At 40.9% G+C, this 23,464-nt stretch overlaps 1 protein-coding gene across 1 annotated transcript; it reads right to left on the minus strand.

Moving 5' to 3' along the window:
- Positions 1-1,071: 1,071 nt before the first annotated feature.
- l3mbtl1 (L3MBTL histone methyl-lysine binding protein 1) lies at positions 1,072-23,398 on the minus strand. The gene is made up of 22 exons (XM_023805030.2): positions 23,134-23,398; positions 11,736-11,895; positions 10,523-10,704; positions 10,177-10,357; positions 9,905-10,058; positions 9,649-9,781; positions 8,833-8,941; positions 8,337-8,428; positions 7,385-7,489; positions 7,107-7,242; positions 6,920-7,011; positions 6,674-6,825; positions 6,498-6,574; positions 6,328-6,413; positions 5,916-6,026; positions 5,392-5,530; positions 4,705-4,804; positions 3,556-3,756; positions 3,363-3,412; positions 3,083-3,240; positions 2,376-2,438; positions 1,072-2,169 (listed from the first exon to the last, which is right to left on the minus strand). Exons 2-22 carry the CDS (start codon positions 11,872-11,874, stop codon positions 2,035-2,037), a joined length of 2,595 nt encoding a protein of 864 aa, XP_023660798.1. The 5' UTR covers positions 11,875-11,895; positions 23,134-23,398; the 3' UTR covers positions 1,072-2,034.
- Positions 23,399-23,464: the final 66 nt, after the last annotated feature.

The raw sequence follows: 23,464 nt of genomic DNA on the forward strand, positions 1-23,464 counted from the left end.
ATGTAAAGCATATTGACCTTTTTACCAGAAACACCATAAAATCTAATTAGGTATTATTTTTTATATATGTCTATATTAAAATCTGTTTCATGCGGGCATCTTACAAAGTACAGTGTTACCTTGGAACATGAACGTAATTCATTCCAGAAGGCTGGTCAAGTTGTGATTTAGTCAAGGTCCAAGTCAAATTTCCCCATAAGAAATAATGTAAACACATTCAACCTGTTCCAGAAGCCCCACATGACTGCCTATTTAAACTTATCTACCTACCTAATGATAAAAAGCATTGACAATCAATATAAAACTAATACATGAAAAATCACACATACAAAAGCAATAAACATAAATAAATGACGATCCCACACTCTAAAGCGAGAGCAGACACACGTGCATCACCTTCAAGTCTCGCTATAATTTCCTTTTTAAGTTCTGCAGTTACTTTCACTACTTTGCTCTGGTTTGCTGCTATCACTGCTCACTTTCTTAGGAACCATGATTACTGTATCACTAAATGTACTGTAGATAAAGCACAAAAAATCACACCAAACACAGCTTTTCACACATCGAACTCGGTCGAAAGGTACTGCAAGACTGAGAGCAATTCAAAGACATAAGCATCCCAGTAGGTCATTTTGTGTCAGCCCATCAGAGACGTGTTTTGATCTGTAAGTTTTAGCAGGTCTGTTTTGTTTTGTTGTGTTCTGAGTTTTTGGCTGAGTTGCCACTAGATTTTTCTCAAATGCTCCAGGTCTGAATTGGTAGAGTTGAACGCATCTCGACATATACAAGTTTTAGCAGGAATGGTCGAGTTCCCAGATTTCGGTTACAGTACAAGTAAAAAAAATTTAACAGAACCGTTTGACGTCCGAGTTGGTCGAGATAAGAAGCATTCAGGTTCCAACATTCTACTCTATTCCTCCAATGCTTCCTGGCAAAGAATATTGAGTCAGGTAGCTACTTGTGTTTTTAATGCCTCACGGAGTAACAGTAATAGAGCAGGTTCCCTTAATTTCACTAGACTGTATAAATAAATCCATTTCAACCTTGTAAAGAAAATCCATAACAAGTACACAAAGTAGTATTTGTTTGTATTTTGCACAGCTTTACATTTTATTGAATGGATTTAAATGCACATCAAAATTCTGGAGAAACCAAAGAGCTTGAAATGAACTTGTGCTGAGTTGTGAGAAGCTGAAGGGCTTCTTGACGTAATTACTGTACCTTGACACTGTACAGGCAGTTCCTAGGTTACAAACGAGATCCATTCCCTAAATCTGTCTCTAAGTGGAATTTGTAGATAGGTTGGAAAAATAATAATACAGTACATAATAATAATCATAATAATACAGCAATAATAAAAGTAATACAGTACTGTTCTGTACCTCGAGCCAACTAACCACTGAAGCCAGTCGTTTTCACGAGAGTCACAAAGCGTGTGCATTCATTTTTATGAGCCATTATATTTAACCAAAATTTTTCATATAACAGACTTTATGGCAGTCCGTTCATAAATATGAGTTGTCTGTAAGTTGGACGTTCTTAACCCGGGGACTGCCTGTAATCTTGTATTCATTAGAGAGAGAGTCTTGGTCCCACTGAAAACCTCGAACTGGGATTTATATTATCTGAAATCTTCAAGTTTTCTTAAATGCAAGATATACACTTGCAAAATAATTTTATGTAAACGTGTTACGTTCATGTCACTTTTCAAATAATTTTGCTTTCAAAAAAGGAGTTTCAATTAACTAAAATATACCTTTTATGTTGTTTTTTATATATGCATGTGTGTTTGTGTGTTACCAAGCGGAATGGCAACTTCAAGATCAGAAGTTGATACTTAATGGCTCAGTCTAACTATCCGCTTCAGCAACATTAAATTACTGGGGGACAATAGGCTTGTTTTTCTATTGTAACTACATCATTGAAAATAAAGTATAAAAAATCAATCAGGTGGTCTCTCTTATGGTTTTTGAACTGAACACCGAACACATAGACGAAGAGATTTCTAGACTGGTACATCGCAAAACAGGCAAATCACTTGAGGCCTTCGTCAATGCTCTTAAACATAAGGATGGCATTATAGATCTTGAGAGCAGGGCCAAGCTTGATGCTCATTATCTTGACTATGTCAGCCTGTGTCAGCAGCAGAAAAGCCTCCCCATCAATCATCTGTGGAGAGAAGTCCATCTTGTTTACAGTCTTCCTAGAAATAGGAACTGGGGGGGATTAGATAGATGTTTGAACAACAAAATCATGGGAACTACAAGAATGACATAATGCTGGTTTCAAGTTCCAGAATTTGGTCTGGAAGGTGGAACCCTACGTCACTCAGGAGATGGTCTACATCTGGCTTTAGAACTCAAGTACTAGCTCACCTCATCCCTGAAGAGTCGGGCCTGCTCTTCACAACCAGTCAAGTTATGAACAAAGCCAAAGACCTGTTTACAAACCAAGACAGAATATCACACATACATTTAAACTACACTCCCCAGGATGTGTTTGTAGTAACTCCAGGCAATTACTCCGATATTATACTGCTTGGTAAAACCCAGTCTTGTACTACACTGTCTTACACTATAAATACCAACTGGAAGCTCAGCCTAGTTGCACTTACTCCTGTCTGAAAGTATGTCTGTAATGTACTATTTGCCTGATTGGCAATCAAAAGCCCCTCATGAACAGGGATGCACATAGCTGGTATTAAAGAAATTACTGTGCATTTTAACCTTTATACAGTTAATTTGTACTTCATTCAAGGAAGATGCATGGTAGTTTCTCGTCATAAAAAAGCAAATGCACATTAAATAAGCACGCATTTGCACTGCTATGGCAAGAAATTGCCGCTCATATCCTTTCACACTGCAAATGTGTACTTGCGTTTCAGTTATGTACATCCCTGCTTATGAATAAATAAATGTAAATGTATTTATTACAAGTTTTATCTGCTAAATATTTTTTAGGAGCACTGCATTAATTATGGTACAAACGATAAGCCACTGACACCTGGACATCTCTCTACAGGGCCGCACAGACTTTTGCTCTGCCTTGTTGCCATGACTACGTAGCGTACTACGTTTCTCACCTCCTCCACAGTCCAAGTGGCCACCTTGCTGGCATGAATGCCGGCCACACCTGGCAGCAGCTTGCAGTGCTGTTCCCAGCAGAGGGAGACGGTGCGGTCTGGATGGGCTGAAAGCGCGGACATGAACAGGGACGGGTACACCCCCTCTACAGTCATACCTGAAAGATCGACACGCCATGTCATTAGTGCCACTGAAATCTGCGAAGATGGATCCTGCACTGATCTGAGAATGGGTCCACCGGAAATAACGTGTACATGTGTCAAAATGTTGCCTGCTCACCCTGATAGCTCCTCTGCTGGCTCTTCCGGTACTTAGGAGGGCGGCCGATCCTGTGTACACAGAGGGACTCGGTGCCAGTCAAAATGGAACCAACAATCACATTGTAATATTCAGTTTACAATCTAAAGGATGTTTCAGGTGCATTGAGCTGCTTTAAAACCTTAGACGAGACCGCTTGGCATGACGGGGTTACCTGCCATGGTAGCGTGATTTCTTGTTGCGCGGACCGAACATGAGCAGGTTCCGTTTGCTGCCCAGGCCCTCGGTGTCAGACAGCTCAGTCTTCAGCCGGCCCTGGTTCCGCTCGGCCAGCGGGCAGCCGGAGAGACAGTGATGTGCCGTGAAGCGGCCCGTCACATGACCCGAGCCGTCACAGCCCGGGGTCGGACACTTCCTGTTTTCACCATACAAACAGATTCGTGGCAACATCAGTAGAGTGATAACAAACACCGTTTCCCTGAACATCACTCGCTGTCACAAACAGAACTCAAAAGACGATGTGGTGAACCTCTGCCTTACTTCAATATTCAACCTCTCAACACAAACACAGTTTTAACAAAATACATGGTATTATCTTAGACTACAAAATACTAATGTTCATATGCAACCTTCACTGCAATACAGACACTGTGTCAGTTCCACTTAATATGGTATGCTTTGAGCCTTATACTTGGAGTGCCCGTATTAAAACAAGAAAAGAAACACTATTCCCAGCCCACAGTGTTGACCAAGTTGCCTGAACCATACACATATACAGACCTTAAAATCTATGAAGTGAAATAGAAATGTAATGTAAAAAAAGATTAATAATACTGAAATAGCCAGGCCTAACCCGTAACACAATTTTATAATATGTAAGAAGGGGGGTCCCTGACCTGAAAAGGCTGAATTCAGAGCTAGAATCACAAAAAAGAATTCTCAGCCTGTTTGGATCTCCAAAACTGGAGGAGATTTGGCCTTGGTTATATACTGCGTGCCATAATTCTTATTAATGCATAGCTGGACACCTAGGTAAACACACATAACACAAGTGCCCTTCGATGATCAACCTAGACTTTGAGTTCCTCTTTTTCATCAGTGAATCTGCTGCAAACTACTTTAACATTGTCAAGTCACACATATAAAACCCAGCATAGACATAACTGATGGAACATTTTGACATTTTTGAATAATGGGATTCTTTTACTATTTGCTATAGCTCTGCTTAGAGTTTGGAGTGTCAGAGACAAATGATCACAGCTGACTGTACATATGGGTCTCAATCCAAGCGATTAAGAGCTCAGACTCAGAAAACAGTTTGTGTGTCCATCTAGTGGCCAAAGACAGGCCACGCAGCATTTACCTGTGATGGAAGCTGTACTTGGTGTTTCTGGAGTGAGATATTCCTTTGCAGGGCAGAGAAGGAAAATTTGTCTGTGCTGAAACAGGAGGCTCCCTGGGACCTGCCAGTAAAGAGAGAGAAACACAGACACAGGAGAATGAGAGACCACCAAAAAATTAAATTCCAAATACATGGTTTTATTCCTTTTTATATAGCATTTTAAAGACAGTCAGTGAAGGTTAACGGAACACTGTCAGGGTCTCTTCCACCCCTTTTTACATTGTACGCCAATGATTGTAGGAATGTGCACTCTAACAATTATATTGTGAAATTTGCGGTAGACACTGTGATCCTGGCATGTGGATCCTTATGTGTATCAGGATGAGACAGATTTATTTATTAAGTGGTGTGATAATGACCATGTATTTATAAACATCATCAAAACACAGTGCTTTTGTATAAAGCAACCATGCACTATGCCAAATTTCCCCATGGGGACAGTAAAGTTTAACCAAACCTAATGCTTGTGCAAGCAACACAACCGTCACCAAAGTGTAATCAATACATGTATTTCACCAAGCCCAGTCCATACTGTATGGCATCTCTGTAAGAAGCGTTTTCAGCCACTGGACTGTATAACGGTTTTGCTGCAGTGAAGCAGGGAAGCACTGGTGAGTTAATGAAGGATAAGTGAAGGTCTGCGGTTACCGGGTGGCTGGGTGCTGGATTCACAAAGAGGCGGCTGCAGGGGGTGCCCGGTGTGCTCGCACCAGCCAGCCGGGTGAAGGTCTGGGTGGTCTGCATCCATCCACTCGTCGTACATGTGACTCCAGCCGTCAAGGTGAATCTGGGAGGAGAATGGAGGCATAGAGCTGAATTGCCGGTGTGTGCTTTCTGGACAGACAGAGCAACATTACAGGTACCCCTCACTGTCTGGACTCACGCCATTAGAATATCTGCTATAATGACTCGCAAAACTGCACCCAATATTCACTACCTGCTATAATGAATTTGCATCTGCAAAAAAAATCAAATTGTATTCAAGCAAAAACAATTTTTTTCTTATTATTTTTCCCCCAATTACAAGCTCCATGTATATGTAAATTCCCTATATGACATGTTTTCAGTAATAGATTAGAGTCAGGGGTGTATTTAAATACATTACTTCTGTACTGCAACCTTCACCGAGACCAGTATCAACCCACGATGGTTGGATGTTTAAAATAATGGACCTTAATCCTATGTGTGTCAACCTCCTCCACGGTCGCTACACGGATGAGGGCTGGGCTTCTCTTGTCCACAGCCTCCAGTTTCACCTGCACTTGGAAGCCATGAGGAGGCCGCTGTGGAGAATCAGAAGAACGTCACCACATACAGAGACACCCTTTAGAAAATGTACTCAATAAAACTGGATTGTTGGAAATATGGATGGATGGAATGCCAGCCCATCGCAAGACAAACATGCACACACTCACACGCACAACAGGCGATTCAGAGACATCTATTTACCAAGCCACTAACTGCACAATGTGGAGGCATGAGAAGGTATGTGGCCTTACATCTTAGATTGTATGCAGGAAACACTAGACCAAGAGTCCATGTTCTAAGACACAGATTGGATTTTGTGTTATGCAGAGTACGCACCACTTTAAAGGCCTCTGGTGAAACCGCTGTAGAGCCTGTTTCCTCTAGGTACCTCTCCCAAGAGAACTTATCGGGATCTGGGTAATCTATAGGACGAGACAAGTTATCCTGTAGGAGTGCTCTAGGCATCTGCATGTCTCATGAAAATGGGTAGGAAAGCTGTTAATTACCTTGTGGGGGAGTCAGAGGAAGGCCTCTCTCTTTGCACCATCCAATTGGGTGGATGTATGGGCTGGTGGCATCACACCTATTGGGGGAAACATATGAGGGGTAATGCGGGTTTATAGAGCATATTTTAAAGACTTGCATACATGAGCCGCCAATTGCTACTTCGCAAGAAGCACACCAGTAGTCATAGGTGTCGTCCCAGTTGTCGAAGTGCACGAGAAACCGACTATCTACTACGTCCGTCACCGTGGCTACACAAATGAGGGAAGGGTTCATCCGGTCTACAGCCTCCAGCTTCATTCCCACCTCAAAGCCGCATGGTGTCTCCATCTAAAGAAGGAGAAGATGTCATGTTTCAAGCAATCTTCCTAGCCTGTTGCAACCCACCAGTCTTCTCACATCTAAGCCTGAAGAAAAGACTCACTCTGCCGGAGCTCACAAACAGCTCCTCTGGGGCAGCTTGTGCTTTTGTCAGTTTTAAGTAGCTACTCCAAGAGAACTCCTCTTCCTTACACCCTACAAGACAAACAGACATCAGAGGGGATTGCATTCCCTCTCGACCAGAATTACACACTCTTCTCAACATACCCAGCCCAGAAAAGCCCCCTGACCTTTGGGTGTGTAGAGCTTGTGCCCCGTTCTCTCGCACCACCCCGGAGGGTGGATGTCGGAACAGTTAGCATTAACCCAGAAGTCGTGACACTCAGAGTAGCCATCAAAGTGGAGCCGCATCCTGTAGCCACAAACCTGAAACAGGGTCAGAGGGGACAGTTCTGCCCCATGCACCTGAGCACGCCTTTCTCTGTGTGGGTCACGTGACGAACAGGACAGCGAAGCACCTTCCCTGTTTGGTGTAAATGCAGCATCCCTCCCCTCATGGTCCTCATACCTCAGCCACAGTCAGGACAAAATACATGGATGGGTGCTGGGGATCTATGCCTTCCAGCTTCATGCCTTGGCGGAAGTTGTTCTTGCACTGTGGAACCCTTTGGAACTGAGAGACAGCAAAGAGTCACCCTAACTGAGCTATCAAAGTCCAAACACTGTACAATGATTCAGCACTATTCTAATAAAATTACAGTAACCTCTTCACATTCATGAGGGTTAGGGTTTGGACATGCAGATTTTGCATGTCCAAACTGTTTTGTCATTTCCTATCTAGACCTTTTTATATAATATACAAACCATCTAAAATATGCCCCTGTATATACAAAGTTGTTACTCTACGCACTGAGAGCCCTATGTTTTGGACCCTTTATTAAAAATGCAAAATTACAAGCACCCAAAAGTTTAAAAGTTACCGTGAGACATGTGACATTCCACAGTCACAGAGACAGCTAACATGTGGGTGAGGTTGATTGTTGAGACAAAGATAAACAGCATACCCAAACCAATACTCTTAATATTAAAGATAGTGTGCACTTACACTAACAAATATTATGTATCACTAATGTTTATATGTTATATGATTTTATGTAATCCAGATCATTTTTAGTATTGTTTTTGACTTACGCGTTGTGTGCCAGTTTCTGCAATCTTTTGGCAAACAGCAAAAATATTGCTGTTTAATTGTTCATGGCCAACGCATGAATAACCAAAAGCGAGAATGTCAAATTCAGCAATCTAGAAGGCCAACTTTAAATGCATTCAGTTGCGAATATGATTAAAATGCATTTAAATTTTATTTCTAAATATTTTCTGTCTGGTTCACCTCCATTCTGGAAGTATGGTTCATGTTTTAAACTACACAGCTACACAGTTCAGCACAAGTATAACGTAAAGTTTCCTATTTAAACAGGTCTAATTCATTCTGTATGACTTTAAGCTACAATGCCACATACCTCCTGGAAGAGCTTGGGGGGGGCAGCGATGGCCCCCTGGTCTTCCAGGAACTGAGGCCACAACCACAGCTCTTTCTTGGTCCCACTCAGGCCTGTGGAGAAGAATAAGGGCATTGTTTCAGTGCGAGTGGCTTTACAGGCAAGGCTGTCACTATTCGGGCCCAGAGTTAAAACCGCCTCTTTCGCGATCAGCAATCCAACTCTCTCATTAAGCAAATCAGCACTACGGTGAAACTCACCATGCTGGCTATATGTCCGTGCTGGCTCCTCTTGTCCCAAAATTTCATTATTGATGATTGATGAAGTGGGTGGTGATATGGGGCGGTGGCTAGGTCATGTGGGTGCTAGGAGACATGTAGCTGATGAGCATGCGCGTATGCATGTGCATGTGTGTAAACAGGGCATCATGCAATCAAATGAATTGGCGCTCTATACCGAGGCAGACAGCAGCGCATATGGTAAGACGGCCCCCTAGCCAGACGGTGACATGCCACACCTCGGGGTTCCCAGGGATCCTGTGGCAGCACCTCCGTGTGCACACCGGGCCGGTCGAGGTGGCTCTCCCCTGCGGAGCTGCACGACTTTACATCCTCGGTTTTCTCCTCCTTGAACAACAGAAAAAGAAACTTAAAATCTAGGGCACTATATTTAGATTAGAACACATCATGAGGAGATTCTATTACACAGTACTGTGCAAAGTCTTAGGCAGTCAAAAGGAATGTTTAAAGCTATTTATATGGGTAGTAAGTGCACAATTGCTCAGAAACAAAAAACACAATTTAACATTGGAACATATGAAAATGCACAGTAACACAATAAACACAAGTAAGAATTTCTTCTGTCCTCTAAAAGGTTACTGAAATCAAGTTGGACGGCTAGATGAACACTGCTTTGGATCCCAAACCTCTCCTCAGGGACACCCCAGTCACTCCATGCATTTATTAAATCTCACCACCAGCTCGTGTAATTAATTTATTTAATTAGTTTAAAAAGCCAATGAGATATTGATTAGCTATATGAGGCGTGCAAGTGGTTGCATCTAAAAATACATGGGTGTGTTAGATGGCTGCTGCAAATACTGGGGTGATCTTAGCTGAGGTTTTGAAATGGCTACACTGACACACTTTCACAGACATAATATTATAGTTTTTCATAAAGATTATCATTTTCTTTGGCTCCCTAAGACTTTTGCATAGTACTGCACATAGATTGATACGACTGAAACAGGCAATCAGATTATGCCAAATCAGCTGAAGGTAGCATCACATTTCCCATGGAGCAGCAGGTACTGGCCTTCCTCCCCCTACCCTACCATAGCCTCCATCTCAGACTCTTCTTCTGATGGACTTGCATATTCTTTTCTCTTCCTCTTTTTCATTGGCTTCAGCAGCTCTGGGTCCAGAATAGACGCCTGGTTCCTTGAACTCCACTCTTCTGTCTCAGTTCTGAAAGCACACGTACACAAACCCATCAGGTGGTGCAGGTTCTGCTCCCCTTAAAATGCCCGAACTCTGAGGTATGACTCTGATCTGAGGTCCCAGCTTTGTGATCTTTTTAGCAGTTCTTACTTGTTACTGACTAACTCTCGGCGCAGCTCTTCTGGGCAAATCTTCTTCTCCACCACATCGCAGAGACCTGAATGCTCCTGAACCTTGGATTCCTCCTTGATGGACAGGTTCTGTTGTCCTGCACAGCTGCTCATAGGACCAAGGGCTATTGTATCTGCATGGGATTCATTTAATACTATTATTTCTAATAATAATAATAATAATATGCAACATTTAAAAGTCAGTTGATTTCATGTTACTGAAATTTCAAACAAGATTTCTACTAAAATTACCTTTGCTCTGGTGTTCTGGAGATGGGGAAATCTGTTCATAGGTACAGTGTTTTATTGCTTTTCTGGCTGGCCTCTTGTCCGCAGGCTCCTCCCTCCCAGCAGCCACCTCTGCCAAGGGTTCAGTACTGCCCACCTTCTTATCACTCACCACTTCAAGGGTGCCGGTGTCGTTCATTCGAAACTGCAGCGCAAACACTTCCTCCATCAGCACACATCTTGCATGAGCGTGTGATGTCTTGTGGCTGATTTCAATCAACGTGACCCAGAGCGGTCAAAGTCAAATCCATTCTAGAGGATCAAGCTGTGAGTGCTTTGGTTGTGGCTGAGCAGGGCACAGATAGCTTACCTTCAGGTTGCTGCCCGGTAATATTGCTACTCCTTCCTTCCACTCCAGCACGTGGACGATGCTGCAGGCTCCGCCCACCTGAGGCGGCAGGACAGAAGGCTCCAGATTGCCAGCCACGCCCCCTTTCACTGTCTCAGTCATACTGTGGGAAACGTCCCCCTTCTGTTCAATATGAGCGTTAGCTGAGGAAAGAGGACCACAGAAGTGAAAAGGCAGTCTCATATTTTACCGTTCAGGCAAACTCCAGTATCACCAGTATCTGCTTTGGGCAGTACTGAGTAGACTGGTTTATGGTTAGCCTTCAACAATGCATGACTGATTGCCCAAGCAGATTTGCAAAGTAACATCTCAACTTACTGTTGGTCACAAGCAAAATCAGCTGAGAGCAAATGTCAATCCTGTGTGTCAGCAGAGTTAATCAAACACTAGTGAACATTCTCCACCTACATCCATGGGATATTAACTGATCTGAATTGATCTGACAGTCACTGAAGAATTACACCATATCTGCCCTGCACAATTCAAGACACTAGCAGACAGCACAAAGATGGATACAGTCACATGACTGTACCTTAGATTACATTTCAAACAATATCGTCAAAGTGCATTTAAAGGAAATTCCACCGAAAGTTAAATTTCATGCATTTTTTCTGTACACATAAGTAAGAATACACATATTTATTTTTTCTTAGGAACTACAATAACATTTCTGCATAGTTTTTTATGACATGTACATCATTTAGTTATATAATTTCCAGCAAATATTTTATTACTATGCAGACAATGCTTTTGTAAACCAAATATTAATAGAAATCGATTGGTAGAAACCAAAATGTACTATGATTAGGGAAGAACATAACTGGTATGGCATTCACCATATAATGCGATAAAACACATAAAAAAAGTATTTGCATTGTTACGAAAAGAAATCGTCACGTGTATCGCTTTATATGGCAAACGTGTTCTGCAATGTGCATCCCTGATTGTGGCCTAACCCTCCTTGTAAAAAATCTTTCTCAAACGACTTCCAGTACAAACTAGGAAAAAAAAAATATTTGAGAGTGAGTGCGAAATTCCACTTCTTGTTTTTGTAATATAATTTTCCAACAACAAGAAACAATTAAATATTTAATAGAATTCCTGTTTAACGTTATAGCCCAGGAACTTAAATGAAATCAACTAACTACTTACATTCTTTTCAACACAGTCTTACCCGAAATGATGAAGGAAGCAGCAGTCTGGGAACATGACTTCTCAGTCAAGCCCTCATCAGACGGCAGGACACTGGAGGTGTCGGCAACAGCTGCATCTCCTCCTGCTGCCGGGACCTCTAAGTCCACTTTGGCACTCATTACTACCGTCCTTCTGTGCTACTGTAGAAAGAAGCATGTGTCAGGTACCCAGAATACAACACTCCAGCATCTACACAAAAGTTATCTTTCATTTTTCAAACTTCTTAGCCCTCTTAATAATAGCTGCATTTTTGGCCAACATCTGGTCTCTTCTTCTGGCTTCCGTGGCTGGCCCACTAAAGAACACCATAATAAATCCTACAGGTAAAAGAAGTAACTGAACTAGATGCTGTCAGAAAAACAATGTTTGTCCCAGAAGGCCCCATCACCCCCTGCCCCCTCACCTAATCCCTCCTGCTACTAGAGGGCCACCGATCCGACAGTCGTGATCGTTATCGACCCTGATCCATACCTAATCAGACAGATCGGCCATATGTGACAGATCCATGAACAATATTTACTTATGTAGTTTTCAGCAGTCTGTAAACAGATAGCTACTATTTCTTGTTAAATCGATCTGTACAATCTATTCCACAACAGCCCATTCTAGATTTGCTCTAGCGGCATTCAAGCTGAGCGCTAATGCTGCCACAAATGCCTCAAAAAAGCTTTAACAGATAAACAAATAAAAAGATGTACAGATGAGGTGGAACAGTGTGTTATGTATGTTTCTAGCAGCAAATTAACAAAGCTTCTTTAGCATACAATCTGATTTGTATTTTCTAGTCTAAAAAAGAGCTTCGGATTGGTACTCATATAGGCCAATACCCTCTGTTCAGGTATCAGGATCGTTTCGGCACTGAGAAAGTGGGATCGATGCACCTCTATCTCCTACACACTCTCACTCCCACTCCAAAAAAAAAATAAAAAAAAACTTATTAAAAAGCTTAACAGTGTGTAACTTGTCTCAATGTAATCAGGTTTACGAAAACTACATCTGTAGCTGTCCTTTCATGGGCCACCACAAAGTGACACTGATTCAATTTTGCAGTGATTTCTCTCAAAATGAAATAGGCCCCAGATCATCACCTATACAATGTTCCTGGGAAGTTGGAAAAAGAGCCATTAAATACTGTTATGGTTACTGTGTTCACAAGATCAAGTGTCTTCTGTAGCCGCCCTTTCCTTCCTTTGCTGCCACCTAGCATTGCTTCAATTTTGGTGCAACTTGTCTCGAAATAAAATCAGGTGAAGATCTTCATCCATGACATGTTCTTCTGTGAAGTGCAAACGAGATCCATCAAATACTTTTGGAATGATCGTGCTCATAAGTAGTGGTCGATTTTTCAGGGGCCAATGCCAATGCTCATTTTATTGTAGTGGGAAGGGCCAATGGCAGATTTTTTTAAGGAAAAAATACCAAAAGAGTAACACAACTGTTTAACTTTCGATATTTATTTAACATTAATATCATACAAAAACAATAATAATTTAACTCTCATAGTTTAAACAAGGGTATGTAGCAGTTTAAAAGCAATAGAAGACAAAAACTATAACTGAACTGTTTAAATATTAATCACTTTAAACAATGGCATGCAGCATTTTAAAAGTGATACAAAAAAACAGTAACTTGATATTTTCTGGATTTTATAATTCAATTTCTGACAAAAGGAACAAAACAATATGTTTCAAAACTGAGATCGTTTCGGCTTTGTGGCAACGTTATTCATCAAGTGAAACTGATATAAGCGGGAGGAATTTAGAACTCTTACCTTTGACTGTCATGTAGGTTCACTACTATTGGTGCTGATAAACCACACTACAACAAAGACGTCAATCAGGTGCAGCCACACACAGCTATGCTTCACTATGTCGGCTATGTAGTATGATTAATCGTCTAATACTGACTGCCACTAAATGCTTAAAATTGGCCAATTTTTGTTTCTGGTCAATCGAATTGTCGACCTCTACTCACAGGGTCCAGTGTTTTCTGCAGTCACCTTTCCCTTTGATAACACTAAGCCTAGTTGCAAAGTTTGTGTGTGCAAAGTTTGAAAAAGATCCATCAAATACTTTTTGCGTTATCATGCTAACAAGATCAAGTGATTGAGGCTGCCCTTCACTTTGTTATCATTATGTAGCACTGCCTCAATTTTGGTGCCATTTGCCTCAAATTGATCTGCTCCAGATCCTCACCCATACAATAAATATGCAAAATTTGAAAATTTCTGTCGAATACTTCTTGAGTTATCACATTAATGGCAGACCAGTCCCCAAACCATATGTATTCCCCTAGTCTTTTAGAACAGGTACAGTCAGATGTCAGCATATGCCTTAGGGAGTATGCGTCAGAGATGTAGAATCCTGTCAACTCTTAGAAACATTTATAAATTTATATTATTTAATAACACACACATATAGGGGTTTGTGATATGACCAAAATCTCATATCCTCGTAATGATACCTTCAAAATATAGGACATTTTCTATAAATTCAATGAAAATAAGGTTTATATAAAATGACCAGATAGAAAGACCTATTTCTTATCTTGAATTCTTTACTCGATATTAAAAAGTACTTACTCATATTTAAATTTTTTGCCTTTTATTCAGAATCTGTGTACAAATTTCCAATTAACTGAAATTAGGTTTACACAATTAACCAGCTACAATGATTAATGCTGATAAGCACATCTAAGCCAAGCACTTGCTCTCAGCCACAGTTTACCAATATTTCTAGCACTGATATATGTGTGTAGGACTGTACGATATGATGTTATATATCATGTGATAATAGAAAAATATATTTGTCGTTTATATCACACTCTTACACACGGCACGGAAGCAATCAGGAAATTTGAGTGAAAACCCTGATTGTCGCTGCCCGATTTGCAGTCACATGCGCACTAAGTATTGCACATGCCTATACTGCACAGCAGTTCACAGTGCCATCTAATACCACACATGCCTACACCGCACAGCAGTTCACAGTGCCATCAAATACCGCACAAGCCTACACCGCACAGCAGTTCACAGTGCCATCAAATACCGCACAAGCCTACACCGCACAGCATTTCACAGTGCCATCTAATACCGCGCGTGCCTACACCGCACAGCAGTTCACAGTGCCATCTAATACCGCGCGTGCCTACATCGCACAGCAGTTCACAGTGCCATCTAATACCGCGCGTGCCTACACCGCACAGCATTTCACAGTGCCATCTAATACCGCGCGTGCCTACACCGCACAGCAGTTCACAGTGCCATCTAATACCGCGCGTGCCTACACCGCACAGCAGTTCACAGTGCCATCTAATACCGCACATGCCCCAGTATTTCACAGTGCCATCTAATACCGCACATACCTACACCGCACAGCATTTCACAGTGCCATCTTATACCGCACATGCCCCAGCAGTTCACAGTGCCATCTAATACCGCACGTGCCTACACCGCACAGCATTTCACATTGCCATCTAATACCGCGCGTGCCTACACCGCACAGCATTTCACAGTGCCATCTAATACCGCACATGCCCCAGTATTTCACAGTGCCATCTAATACCGCACATACCTACACCGCACAGCATTTCACAGTGCCATCTAATACCGCACGTGCCTACACCGCACAGCATTTCACAGTGCCATCTAATACCGCACATGCCCCAGTATTTCACAGTGCCATCTAATACCGCACATACCTACACCGCACAGCATTTCACAGTGCCATCTAATACTGCACATGCCCCAGCAGTTCACAGTGCCATCTAATACCGCGCTTGCCTACACCGCACAGCATTTCACAGTGCCATCTAATACCGCGCGTGCCTACACCGCACAGCATTTCACAGTGCCATCTAATACCGCGCGTACCTACACCGCACAGCATTACACAGTGCCATCTAATACCGCGCGTGCCTACACCGCACAGCATTTCACAGTGCCATCTAATACCGCGCGTACCTACACCGCACAGCATTTCACAGTGCCATCTAATACCGCGCGTGCCTACACTGCACAGCAGTTCACAGTGCCATCTAACACCGCGCGTGCCTACACCGCACAGCATTTCACAGTGCCATCTAATACCGCGCGTGCCTACACTGCACAGCAGTTCACAGTGCCATCTAATACCGCGCGTGCCTACACCGCACAGCATTTCACAGTGCCATCTAATACCGCACATGCCCCAGTATTTCACAGTGCCATCTAATACCGCACATACCTACACCGCACAGCATTTCACAGTGCCATCTAATACCGCACATGCCCCAGCAGTTCACAGTGCCATCTAATACCGCGCTTGCCTACACCGCACAGCATTTCACAGTGCCATCTAATACCGCGCGTGCCTACACCGCACAGCATTTCACAGTGCCATCTAATACCGCGCGTACCTACACCGCACAGCATTACACAGTGCCATCTAATACCGCGCGTACCTACACCGCACAGCATTTCACAGTGCCATCTAATACCGCGCGTGCCTACACCGCACAGCAGTTCACAGTGCCATCTAATACCGCGCGTGCCTACACCGCACAGCAGTTCACAGTGCCATCTAATACCGCGCGTGCCTACACCGCACAGCAGTTCACAGTGCCATCTAATACCGCGCGTGCCTACACCGCACAGCATTTCACAGTGCCATCTAATACCGCGCGTGCCTACACTGCACAGCATTTCACAGTGCCATCTAATACCGCGCGTGCCTACACTGCACAGCATTTCACAGTGCCATCTAATACCGCGCGTGCCTACACTGCACAGCATTTCACAGTGCCATCTAATACCGCACATACCTACACCGCACAGCATTTCACAGTGCCATCTAATACCGCACATGCCCCAGCAGTTCACAGTGCCATCAAATACTGCACATGCTCCAGTTTTCTATTTACCTTTTAATGTTTTATACATTAATATCCTGAATTTTGTTATATGCTTAATACAATGAAATATTTCAGACTTATACATATTTCTTATTATAAACTAGAATTTCATGTTTTAAATGCTTAGATTGGAAAATATATCACTATCTTGCCTAAACTTTTGTATTTAACAAAATAAACATACAGTAGACACTGCCAATTTATACAGTTGCTTGAGAGACTACAAGTTCAAATACTTTTACCTTAATACTTTATGTATATTTCCAAGCAAATCCTTACTTACTTTTACTTAAATAGAAAGGCCAATGGGGTACATTAGCTTTTACTAGAGTACATTTTTTGCCTGTTTTTTTTTTGCTTCTATGTAAGAAAATTGTTTGAGTACTCCCTCCACCACTATTCACAGTTAACTACAATGGTAAAAGAGTAGGCGAATAAATTCAGTGTTTCATGCCTTATCATTAGTTTAGCTATGCAAATGAACTGTAGATAATTTCTTTATTTGTCTTATTGTAAGAATACATGCTCAACATGAGAATATTTTATGCAACCAAGTGTCAATTATCAAAATCTGGCTTTACTAGATAACAAAGTAGCAGTATTCATCTTATCATTGTAGGCATGTAGCCATGCTGTTCTTTTCTGATGGGTTACTTATTATGTTAATATTCTGTCTGTCAGTTGCTTTCAGTTCTTAAAAATGCATACAGGTATAGCTCATTTTTTGTGTGCAATAGGAGGGACCATTAATCTGTATTGGATAGCGGCTTTCGGGAATCAAAGTCATATTTCAGGCATGCATAATTCACAATACTTATTTTTTAAAACTAGACCTCCACTAAAAGATGGGACCCCGCAGCTCAGACAGTACTATCAGAGGCTGCACGACTAACGGACCAATCTGGCCACGATTCTTCTATAGTTTATTTCAATTTTATTTCTATAGTGCATTTTCACGACATCACATTGTCTCAAAGCACTTTACATTATTCTTGCCCAATGCCCCCAGAGAGAAAACAGCGGAATATTTTTCTGCCACTACACATTTACTCAGTTTTGGTACCTCATGTAATATATTTCTTCTCCATGGAGGTGGATTTGGTACAGATGATGTGGAAATGGGAGGATGGAAAGTTAACTTTAATAGGCTTCTGGGTTCTTCAAAAGAAAAAGGCAAGGCAAATACAGAAGTCATTATACAAGAACACAATACAGAACAGTACCCTGCTCATGACATAATGATAATATAATGATAAAAAATATATATCGTGGCCACGTTTTACTAATTCGAACCTGACTTTTAGTCGGAGCGTGGCTACGTTTTCATTCGTTCCCGGAGTAAAACGTGGCCGTGATTTAATTAAAATGAGGGAACGAATTCGTAAAATGTGTCCATGTTTTAGTATATCCTCCCCAGGACATATTAAACGTGGCCACAATATATTATTTTTATCATTATGCCATTAGCGGGGCGCCGTACATTCTGTTGCTTGCGTGAAAGCAATAAAAGAGCAGCCAGACAAATTAAATAAATTGACCTGTAGCTAACACTGTGCGGTGGCCAGTGAAAGTTAGGACAGCTTAACAGTCATCCTAAAGTTAGGAGACTTTACTTAAGATGTTGGGAAGTTAGGAAGCTTGTGTAATATACTTTTCCTAAGTTGGCTTAAGGTTAGGGTTAGCGTTATATAGGAACAAAGACTCATTTTAAGAACTAGCTGTTAATCTGTAATTGATTTTTCCTAAATCAGGTCCTAACCCAAGTTTAAAAAAAAAGCAGAACATAGGATCTGCAAATTAGAAAGTTTCTGTAATATGGCCCCCATGTGTGCATGACTACAAATATAAGACATGATCATGGTGTAATTTAACTTCTGTTTAATGTCGTGTTTAGCCCACATGTAAGTTCATCCATATACTTTTCCCCAGGGACACACAGAGATATAAATCTAATGTTAGTGTACGTATTACAAGTTTTGTAATGGCTGAGGTCACATTAATATCAGAATCTGTGTATTGCATGGGGTTTAATTAATCTATGCATATTTCACTGATAATGTTAAAACATTATTATATGCTATTGCCACTGGTTTAATTCATTAATAAACCTGTTTATTTCAAAGCAACATAATATTTAAAAAGGAATGTTTTTCGGTATTGATTTAGTATTGATTGATATAGATATTGAGGTGCAAAAGCTGGTATCACTATCAAAGTCAAAATTTTGGTTTTGATCCAACACTAACTACAAGCATTGAAATAGGGCATTCCGTTGAACTTCCCTGGTACACGCAACAAGATAGGTCTTCAAAAAATAGTGGCAATCAATATGGAAGAAAATGTGGAGACCAGCCCAGAGGTTTTTATTTGAGAGATAAGGACCCTGAAAACAGAGATGTTCTTGAGATGAAAGTGTAGAAGTTCAAACCCAATGTGACCTTCTGAAAGAGGAATTTTGAAACCCCATGGATCAGGCAAACATGACAATTGCCATGCTGGAGACTCATTTGCTCTCTCAGGGAGAAGTGGAGGATAGTCATTCAGATGTGGTTACTCTTCAGCAAGAGGTAACAATTTAAATGGGACAGCGTGAAGTTAAAACAAAAACTGAGGATTGGGAGACTAGATCATGCCTTTGCAAGCTTTGGATAATGAGGGTGGAAGGTGTGAGGAAGGGAAACATGTCCTCTGTTTTGTATCACAACTATTCAAAAATGTTCTAGAGCTCGAAAAAGCTCTCCTACTACACCAGGGAGGGAGACAAAAAGACCAAGAGATGACCAGCCGAGAAGAGCACCGATAGGGAGCTGCCACTGTTTTCACGACCGTGAATTACTGCTGGGCAAGACCAGGCAGAAGAACGGGCTCACTACCTCAGCTGGGAAACATAACAGACATTCAATCTGATTACACCCAAAAAGTCATCAGATAGCAAGCTGCTTTCAATGAGGTGCAAGGTCTGTTGAGACGTTGCAAGGGATTGCATTCCAGAATGTTCTATCGTCGTGGGCTGAAAATCATGATGGAAGATGAAATTAGCCAGAGCATCTAAGACCCCAAGCAAGCCATGCAGTTTGTGAGTGAGAAGCTGAAAACATGATGCAAACAAACTCAGTCTCTCAAAACATGAGAGCAGCCTCTCATTTAGAGGCCAGCATGAGAGTAGGGTTATTGTTTTATTTTGTTGTCTCGTCTTGGTCTTTTTTGTGTCTATGTATGTCCTTCAGAAATATCTAATTCATATTCCATTTTTAGTGTATCTGTATATCTTCCTAAACAGCAAGGTAGGTGAAATAGAGGTGTTTTGTCATAAATTCATCACTCATCACTTCTTTGCTGCAGTGAGCAGGGGTTTACCCCCTCTGATACATAGGGATGTTGCATTTGAATAATCAAAGGCAATAGATAGAGATATCCGTATGTTTTGGTATGTAATAGTGTTTCTTGAAAGTCCCATGTACACAAGGGTTAAGGTGCTAAGTTATATTTTAAACACAACAAACCTACAAAACCCTTTAACGAGACATCACCCGAATATGCTGGTGCCAAACATTCTGCCAGAGCAGGTGGACCTTCTAATTACAAACTCTAATTTATGTTTTGACACATATTTTTAAGTTCAACATCCTTCTGAAACATGGCACATGAGTTTTAGACTGGCCCATTTTGATTTTCAACTATTCATTTTATTCTTTTTTTGTGCTTTGAAAGATACAGGTTGGTTTTGTTTTTCAAGAACTACACCCCTATTTTCTCAAATAAAATGAGATGGTATGCAAGCCTTTGGCCTTTTCTTAAGTGGTTTTCATTTGTTTCCAGTGACATTGGTAAGTTTGTGATCCATTTTTAAAAAATCATTCCAAATATGGAAAGCTGCTATAAAATATCCATCCATCCATTTTCTGAAACCGCCTTATCCCAACTGGGGTCGCAGGGGGGGACTGGAGCCTATCCTGGGAACAATGGGTGCAGGCAGGAACCAACCCCGAGCAGTCGCCAACACACCGCAGGGCACTATATAATATTTCATATCATATTCCTAAGGAAGTGATACTGAATTGGAATCGAATCAAATGAAATTGTTAGCTTGTGAACAATTTCTTAGCTTAAACTTTTATTAGCTTGTTACCTAATCAAATCAGGGCATCTTGCCAATAGCTGGCCCTATATCATATATTAAGCATACTGACATACCTGTTATTATTTTGTATTAAATGTATTAACTGTTCAGTGTTTTAAAGTTCACATGATTGTGTTTCCTGTCACTTTTATTAACTACTATATTTTTAATCTGCAATAAAAACTGCTATTGTATGTATAAATTGGATGAAAGTAAAATATGTGACACCTAAAGCCCAGGAGAAAACATATCCTTGTTATTTCACCGGCTTTCAGAAAGATTTCAAGGTCAAGATTCATCCATATCAACATGTCTTCTTGTTGCAATATGTACTGTGCCTTTATCTTTGATGTTAATGTCCCTTTTCTGCTGTATGCAACAAAATTTCCCACTGGTACAGCTATCTGTGGAACAGGAAATTGTTGCTGACAAATCACCAAAACCGCAAACTGGTTAAATCTTAACCTCAAATTCATATCAAACACACACCTCTCCATTGCTACTTAACAGAAACTGCATAACATTTTTGTCATCTGATTGATGTTTGTTAGGCTATCCTGTGGGGATTGAAACATTGTAATAAAAGCAAATCCAAGACTTTGCTAGGTCACACACCTGGGTAACTGACAAAAGCTAAGGAATTCACCCATATCCTAAAATATATTTAAACAATAGGACTATATGATAACGCAGGATGATGAGTAGCTCACTGTTCCACAAAAGCAGCCAAGTTGAACAAAAATTACTATATAAAAAAGATTTATTGCTCACATCATGTTCATACATATACTCGACTGAAATGCTAAGTAAGTGGATTAACTTTCACATTGCGTCAGCCACACATTGACTGCATTTCATGATCAGGAAACCTAATGGCAAATTGTACCTAATGCAGGGTGTACCCAACCGTTTGCTAACTCCCTAGCTCCCCAACCCTAACCAAGACAAGCAGCTGGATTTCACTAAAACCTATATACATACCTATATACATAAGATATTGTATATGTTGTATCTATACAATTAGTTTAAGAATAAAATTATGCCCGTGCAACAATGGAAACAAAAAGCACGTTTTATTTATATCAATCATTCATGTAAAGAGAAATAAACATCTGATACACAACCTAGGCCAATAGCCTGGCCAGGATTTGCACATGCGCGTTAGTGTGATTCAACACTGCGCCCCTTTTTATGATTAGGGTGCTCGCAAGTGCTTAAATGGCCCATTTTTAAATCAATTTATATTGTTTTTAAGAACATACAATAAGAACAAAATATATATATGCTGTGCCAGATTGCTCTGTATTGCAAGGAGTCGTGTGAAATTACATTGATATAGTATTCATACCGTTTTCAAATGGGATTGCAAGTTTTATATAGCTTCACATGTACTTAGTAACTACGGGATTCGGTAACAAATTACATAAACCATAACAACGTACATGTGATTTCTGCACCAAAGTATAATGCTCAGGAGTAAGGCTTTCTGATAACTACAAAATCAGCTACATAGACAGGTAGAACAACCCTAACAGATTTGTCGCTTTGCAATACCAAAAATGTAACAGAAAAAGTACCTTTTCAAAAAGCTGGAAAATATACAGCTATTTATATTGTCCCTAAATCGCACAACTCCCGTCTGTTGTCAATGAAAAACATCAAACTACTTATTCGGGTATCATCAATACAGTTTAGAGATATAAAACAGACAGTGCTTGTATACGCTTAACCAGAACCGTTGCACTCTTTGCTTTGTATCAGTTAACATAAGAATGACCAAAAGCAATATAATATTTGGGACCATATAATATATCCTGATACATTTGCAATATGGCAGTGTTATATTGGTAACCCAGATATTTGTTTTAAATAAGCCTGCCTGCCGAATATAGATGCACACCTCGTTGTTATATAAATCTAAATTCACCACAAAATTTTACCGCATGTCAAAATGGCGGAATGGCTAAATTCCTAGAACCATACTTTGATGAAAAGCTACTAATATGACAAAATGTATCAGTAAACAATTGGATATTGTTTTCTAGAGATTAAAATAGCCGCCCTCGTTCCATATTATGCAACACTACGCTAACATCTTGGCTAAAGCACCGCTTCTATCTTGTTCCACATGTTTCAGTTAAATACTGCAAAATCTCATTTTTAAAGCACATTGCATGCTAATTGCCTTACAATTATTTTGCTCTCCATGGTTTTCTGTCTAGCAAGCGAACGATTGCTCTGGCTTAAAGAACATACGATTGCATAATATGGGTTCAATTTTCTTTGCTATGTTTTCATTAGGGTTAATTTATTAATAAAAATCTAATTCATCCTGCCTAGCTAGGTAAGGGAATAAAATTATTCTTACCAGCCACTCGTCTATGCAGGTCAAAGTGTCCAAGTGCGCATGCGTGGATAATCCACAACGGTTCCCCGTTTTACCCCTCGAGGCTAACGCGAATGTTAGAGAAAAATTGACTTCTTGAGTAAAAACTTGAGATCGATTCTGTAATTCGCGTGATCGATTCCATTAATGCGTGTAAGACACGCAGCTTAGTAAATAACAAGGGGTATGGTGGAAGGTGTAAAACCCCTTTAAGAAAATGCAAGGCGCAAAGGCAAACCACCACCCTAGCACATAAAAGCAAAATAACATCCATACTTCCGATCATCACTGGATACATTAACATTACGACGGT

The sequence above is a fragment of the Paramormyrops kingsleyae genome, chromosome 6, assembly GCF_048594095.1.
Source record: "Paramormyrops kingsleyae isolate MSU_618 chromosome 6, PKINGS_0.4, whole genome shotgun sequence".
NCBI lineage: Eukaryota > Metazoa > Chordata > Actinopteri > Osteoglossiformes > Mormyridae > Paramormyrops > Paramormyrops kingsleyae.

Excerpts from the sequence above, each read along its gene's own strand:
- l3mbtl1 (XM_023805030.2), bottom strand. The coding sequence starts at position 11,874 with ATGAGTGCCAAAGTGGACTTAGAGGTCCCGGCAGCAGGAGGAGATGCA. Across the intron at positions 10,059-10,176 it reads TCCAGAACACCAGAGCAAAG|ATACAATAGCCCTTGGTCCT; the intron begins GTAATTTTAGTA and ends AATCCCATGCAG. Across the intron at positions 6,414-6,497 it reads TCCTCTGACTCCCCCACAAG|ATTACCCAGATCCCGATAAG; the intron begins GTAATTAACAGC and ends CTCGTCCTATAG.